Source organism: Theropithecus gelada, chromosome 10, assembly GCF_003255815.1.
Source record: "Theropithecus gelada isolate Dixy chromosome 10, Tgel_1.0, whole genome shotgun sequence".
Taxonomy (NCBI): Eukaryota; Metazoa; Chordata; class Mammalia; order Primates; family Cercopithecidae; genus Theropithecus; species Theropithecus gelada.
The window spans coordinates 95,121,376-95,126,825 of NC_037678.1; the positions used below are offsets into that span (position 1 = coordinate 95,121,376).

Consider the following 5,450-nt stretch of genomic DNA (forward strand, 5'->3'; position numbering starts at 1 on the left):
ACACACTCTGTTAAATCCCATGGGGGTGGAGAGCAAATGGAAGCAGATGCTGCCCATGCTCCCTGCTAGACCATTCTCCTCCTGGCTTCCTAGGTGCGGCACAGTGGGTGCTGGCCTCAGGGCTGTTTCAACAGCTTCCCTTTTGTCATTTCCTCCTCAGTGTTCATGGCAGCCACCCTTGGTCAATGCAGCTCTGAGTGGGGAAGGCATTTCAGAGCCTTGGACCAGAGGTACCTCCTGTCCTGAGGGCTGCACCCCCTTCTCTCTGAACTAAAATAGCAAAGAGAAGGACCGTGTGGGCTTGGGGCCATGTGACTTAGGACTGTAGCCTCCTGCTAGAGGCACAAATATCTACTATTCTATGAATGATGCTGACACTAAGATTGTTTTTATTAATTGAAACATCCTCCTTGGAAAACACAGTCCACTTCATGCCAGTCCCATTTTGTGTTTCAACTTCTCTAACCCTAATATTAAGTTTGACATGAGGACTTTTTAAAACTTCAAGTCCAGAGAATGGGCTGGTGGGTGTGAATTGACAAAACCACTCAGCTTGGGGCACACCCTCCCAGGATGGATGATAGCAGGCGCTGCTTTCTCTGGGTGATCTTGCTTGTCTTTGGTCTGGTTGGGATTACTCTCAATCAGTTACACACACATACACACACTTTTGGACTTTGTTTCCGTATAGGCACCTAAAGTCTCTTGTGGAAAGAAGCAGACATTGATTGCTATCTATTTAGTGTCTAGGGGATTTGATGAGAGAAGCTCAGTCCCTGGAGTCTGCTCAACTCTGCAAGCACAGATGGAATCTACGGCCTGGCGAGCTCCACCAAGGCCTGGCCCCTGCCTGTGGACACAACCAGCCCCCTCCTCCTGGTCTGACCAGGAGCTCAGGCCAAACCAGCAGCCCAGCTTCTGGGGCCAGTAGCCTGGGCACCCTGCTCTCCCTGACCCCCTCACCAGGGGCTGCTGCAGCTGAAGGCCTGGGTTCTCAGCACCTGGCTGCTGTCTCCCTGCTCTGAGACTCAGGTCTCCTATAGCACCTGCTCCCCTGACAGCCTTACTGTGGCCACGTCAATTCCTAGATACTCCTCTGATCTCCACACCAGCAGGGCAAGGAGGCTTCATAGGGAACTTTAGAAACCCTGCCTGTGAGCACGTCCCCAGACAGCCAAGAACTGAGGGAGGTGATGCTACTGTTTAATTGCAGGAGTTGGGAGAGTGTGCACTGCACACTGGGGCTATGAGAAGCAAGAAGGAAGGAGCAAGGGCAGAGCTCCCTGCTGAGCAACAAAGGCCTCCTGTCACCTTCTCTCTCTGTCTCCTGGTGCAGGCGCATGAGAAGATCTCCCCCAGGGCGGGGCCCACCAGTCCAGGGGTGGGAGCACTACAGGGGTGGGGGTAGGAGGTGGTCAGTGTGGCTGGCCTCGCACAGACCCCTAGACTTTCCGGCACTTGTAGTTCAGAATGGAAATTTTATTCTCCTGGGAAACTTCATTGATCTGGAAAGAGCAGAACTCTTCCTGTGAAAGGGAAGAGAGGGAGAAAATGAGTGTGCATTACAGTTAAAGCCAAAGATACCCAGGAATGGGGCATCAGAATGGGGGTGAGAATGGATGGAGATGAGACACTGCCCCCTGACCCCGACCCACCCCTGCCAAGTTCCAGGGCACTGAACCCAACTGGGCAGTGACTATTCCATCGCCCCTCCCAAGGCTCCAAGTCACCAGGTGGCATTGGGCCCCCACCCCAGCCTGCAGGATTCCTGTCCCAGCACAGCCCTGTGAGGAGCAGCCTGTGCAACGCCTCGGGAGCCCCAGGGGTGCAGGGCAGGGGGAGACGGCTCACTTCCCCCAGCTCCTTCCACCCCCAGCACCCAGGCCAGCACTAAGAGGGGCCAGAGGGAAGAACCCAGGGAACTGGAAATTGCAACTGAAAGTGCCCGAGCTGGTGAGGAGATGACAAGGAGAGTGTGGCTCTGCCCTGAGCTGAGACCTCAGAAGAAATCCTGTGTTCTTGGAGAGGCTGGTGTTGGGTGAGCTGGGGCAGGTCCAGGGCTTCTCAGCCAACAGGCATTTAATTCCCTCTAATCTGCTCAGAGTGGCTGTGGCTACAGGCAGGTGCCTGAGGCTGGGATTAGACAGAGCCCCTTCTTTCTGACCAGAACCCAGCCCAGCACCTGCTTCCTCCAGTCCAATAAGCAACACCCCAAAGCAGGCAGAGTTGATCTCCCAGTAACCATTACCAAGCTAAAGTCTTCCTAGCAAATCAAATTCATCACCCCTCTCCACACCACTCCATCTGCACACACAAAGGCATCTATATAAACTCACACCAACCCTCACCTACCCGAATCTATGCTTGAACCCACATACTCCTTCACACATCCACACACACGTGCACACACACTCCTGTGTACCTTCCTCATGTATGCACACATATGCACCTTTCCACATGCATACCCATGTGTGTATACCATCCCACACATACATTCATGCACACACAAAACTCCATATGCACACACACACATTCATTCATTTCACAATACACATCTGCACGTGTATGCCAAGCACACATGCGTCTTCCCATACACATGAACACATCCTTGCATACATGGCTTTACAAGTGTCTGCACACATGCACACATGCCTTCCAAAGCATGTACAGGAGTACAGGTGCACGCACACACACACACACACATACTGCTCTGCAGTTCTTGATGCCCCGACCCACATCAGGCACATACCTCTTTCAGTTCTGGCTGGTCATTGAAGGGGCAGTTGTCCAAGTTGGGCTGGGATTTGGTGCATGCGGTTCGACCAAACTTCACATTGAAGTAGTAGTTCACCCCACCCACGACCTAAACGCGTGGAAGAGCAGGAAGCAGGGACAGCATGCTGTCAGTTTCATGCACACACAGGCACTTCCCTGTGACTGAGTCACTGAGCTTGTCTGGGGCTTAATGCTGCCCGCACTGTTATCCAAAAGGCACACAAGCCACCTTCTACTGACTGGCTGGCAGGGGTACTGTATTTATATTGTATGTGCAGATGGAATGGTGTGGACAGGGGTGAGGGCCCAAGAACCAAGGAACTGGAAATTGCAACTCAAAGTGCCCGAGCTGGTGAGGAGATGACAAGGAAAGTGTGGCTCTGCCCTGAGCCAAGACCTCAGAAGAAATCCTGTGTTCTTGGAGAGGCTGGTGTCGGGTGAGCTGGGGCAGGTCCAGGGCTTCTCAGCCAACAGGCATTTAATTCCCTCTAATCTGCTCAGAGTGGCTGTGGCAAGCAAGCTGTCTCATGCAGCCCAGTAGGAGGAGAAGCAGGGGCAGGGCAGGTGGAAGCCAGGGCCTAAAACCCCCTTTGTTGGACTTAAGAACAGAAGGCACAGCTCTGGGGAGCCAGCCAGGTGGGACAAAGAAACAGTCCTGGTGCCAGGCTTGCAGGGCAGGGACTAAACACCAAGTAAATGCTCCTTCCCACAGCAAATAATTAACTGAATTCTGCTACCCGATGATGAAATTTCAGCTAACTTCCAGCGCCTGGCATTCAGTCCACAGAGCATCTTATTCCCATCATTTAACCCAGAGGTATTTTTCCTCATTTATCAGGAGGAAATGAGATGCTCACATACATTGATGCTTTAGGCCAATAAACATTGCTTCCCACATGCCTCCATTCCAGGTGTGATTTTGGAGGCAATAGTTCTCAAATGAGTCACACACCTGCTTGTCTTACAGTTGCAACTTCAGAAGAGAACTGAATGCTCTCCCTGCACAGTGCCACTCCCAGACATGACTTGTCAGACAGTGGAGAAGCATGGGATGAGGGACCCTGGGATGAGGGTGCTAGACTTCGCCATGTGGAACGACACACAAGTCCTGCAGAAAAACGTACAAGCTCTGTGATCCCTCCGGTGTCAGTCGGCTCCTCTGTAAAACAGGCTCCAGGGCCCAACAATCTACATCATTCTGTGCTTCACTCCAAGTGAGTGTCACACTTGAGAGGGAGGTGCAGGCCAGCAGGGACCATGGCACTAGGGAGTGCCCCTCATGTGCAGGGAGAGGGCTGCAGGAGGAGAAATAGGGCTGGTCTGGACTCCTCTGACTTTCCAAGAGAAGATGGAGGACCTCTAAGGGCTGGCGGGCCATACAGCCCTGTGGTCGCTGTGTCACTGTTTGCTGCTCTGTCATGGGACGCAGGTCAAGCTGGACTTGGTCGCCTTGCTGAAGCTCTCTGCCTCCAGACTCAATCACCTCCTCTGCTCTGCTGGGTGACTGCTGTCTGTCCTCATCTGGCTGAGGTCTAACACTGCGTCAGCTGGCAGAGGCAGGGTCAGGCGTGCTCCACTCCAGCAGGAACCCAGCAGTCCTGGGCTGTAGGGAGTGGTCAGCTGGCCTGAGGGTGGAGGCCGCTAGCCCTAAGGGGCTGTGCCCAGGGGCGTGACTTGGGAGGGAAGCAGGGCTCTGCTGGACAAGGAGCCAGGCTCTGGTGTGGCATCTGTGGAGAGGACTTAGGGAGGAGGATGAGCCTCATGGCCTGGATCTCATCCTGAGAAGGACCAAGCCCACCCAGAGTCAGCACAGTCTCCACCCACACCTGCTGGACCCTAGGAAATGGCACGGTCACGGCACAGACACAGTGGCTGCTGCAGGTTAAAAGAGGCGGAGGGGACGGGACAGGGCTGAACTGCACTCATGGCCCAGGAATGTCCTAGGGCATGAAGGCCATCAGCAGACAGTCAGGGAAAGCTGAATGAGCCTGAGGTTTAGATAATGTTGATTTGCTGAGAATGATCCCGGGGTGGGACAACACACCCAGCTGGGACTCAGGATCCCCAGGGTGGTGGCAGCACCTACCTGCTGGTAGGCAGCCATCACCTGCAGGGGACGGCTGTAGTACTCATCCTTACTGATGTCCTTATTATACTCTCTGATGGTGAAGTTCAGGACGCGCTGCACACTCTTGTCATTGAGGTCTGCAGCATGGATGTCGCCTGACGAGGTCTTCCTAGATTGGGCCGAGGCACTCCTGGCCAGGACCACCATCAAGGCAGTCAGCAGCAGCAGTGGGGCACGCATAGGCCAGGCCATGGTCTACTGGGACACAGAGCAAGGAGCTGGATCTTCCTGAGAGCAAAGAAGCACGAGGTTGAGGCAGGAAGCCCAGGCCAGAAGGCAGCTGTGCATTTATCCTACTTGGGTACCCCCAACCCCACCTGCTCCCTGACCCCGCCCCTGGCTCCTCCTCCTCTTTCTACCCCTCCTCTCTGTCTCCATCTCCCTTTCCACCCCCAACCACCTCTCTCCCTCCCTAAGTTCCCTTTGCTCCTCCCACGCCTCCTCCTCCTCCTCCTTCTCCTCCTTCTCCTCCTCTTCCTCCTGCTCCCGACTCCTGTCCTGACTGCAACCTCCCCCCAGCCCTGCCCCTTTTCCCCAGTGCTGGAAA

The 5,450-nt window shown here is 54.4% G+C and overlaps 1 protein-coding gene across 1 annotated transcript; it reads right to left on the bottom strand.

The window, feature by feature from the left end:
- Positions 1-1,193: 1,193 nt before the first annotated feature.
- On the bottom strand, positions 1,194-5,167 carry CST5 (cystatin D). Its single transcript, XM_025400094.1, has 3 exons — positions 4,862-5,167; positions 2,750-2,863; positions 1,194-1,526 (listed from the first exon to the last, which is right to left on the bottom strand). The coding sequence occupies exons 1-3, from the start codon at positions 5,093-5,095 to the stop codon at positions 1,443-1,445; spliced, it is 432 nt and encodes a 143-aa protein (XP_025255879.1). The 5' UTR covers positions 5,096-5,167; the 3' UTR covers positions 1,194-1,442.
- Positions 5,168-5,450: the final 283 nt, after the last annotated feature.

Excerpts from the sequence above, each read along its gene's own strand:
- CST5 (XM_025400094.1), bottom strand. The coding sequence starts at position 5,095 with ATGGCCTGGCCTATGCGTGCCCCACTGCTGCTGCTGACTGCCTTGATG. Across the intron at positions 2,864-4,861 it reads TGATGGCTGCCTACCAGCAG|GTCGTGGGTGGGGTGAACTA; the intron begins GTAGGTGCTGCC and ends CCACGCGTTTAG. Across the intron at positions 1,527-2,749 it reads ACCAGCCAGAACTGAAAGAG|GAAGAGTTCTGCTCTTTCCA; the intron begins GTATGTGCCTGA and ends TCCCTTTCACAG.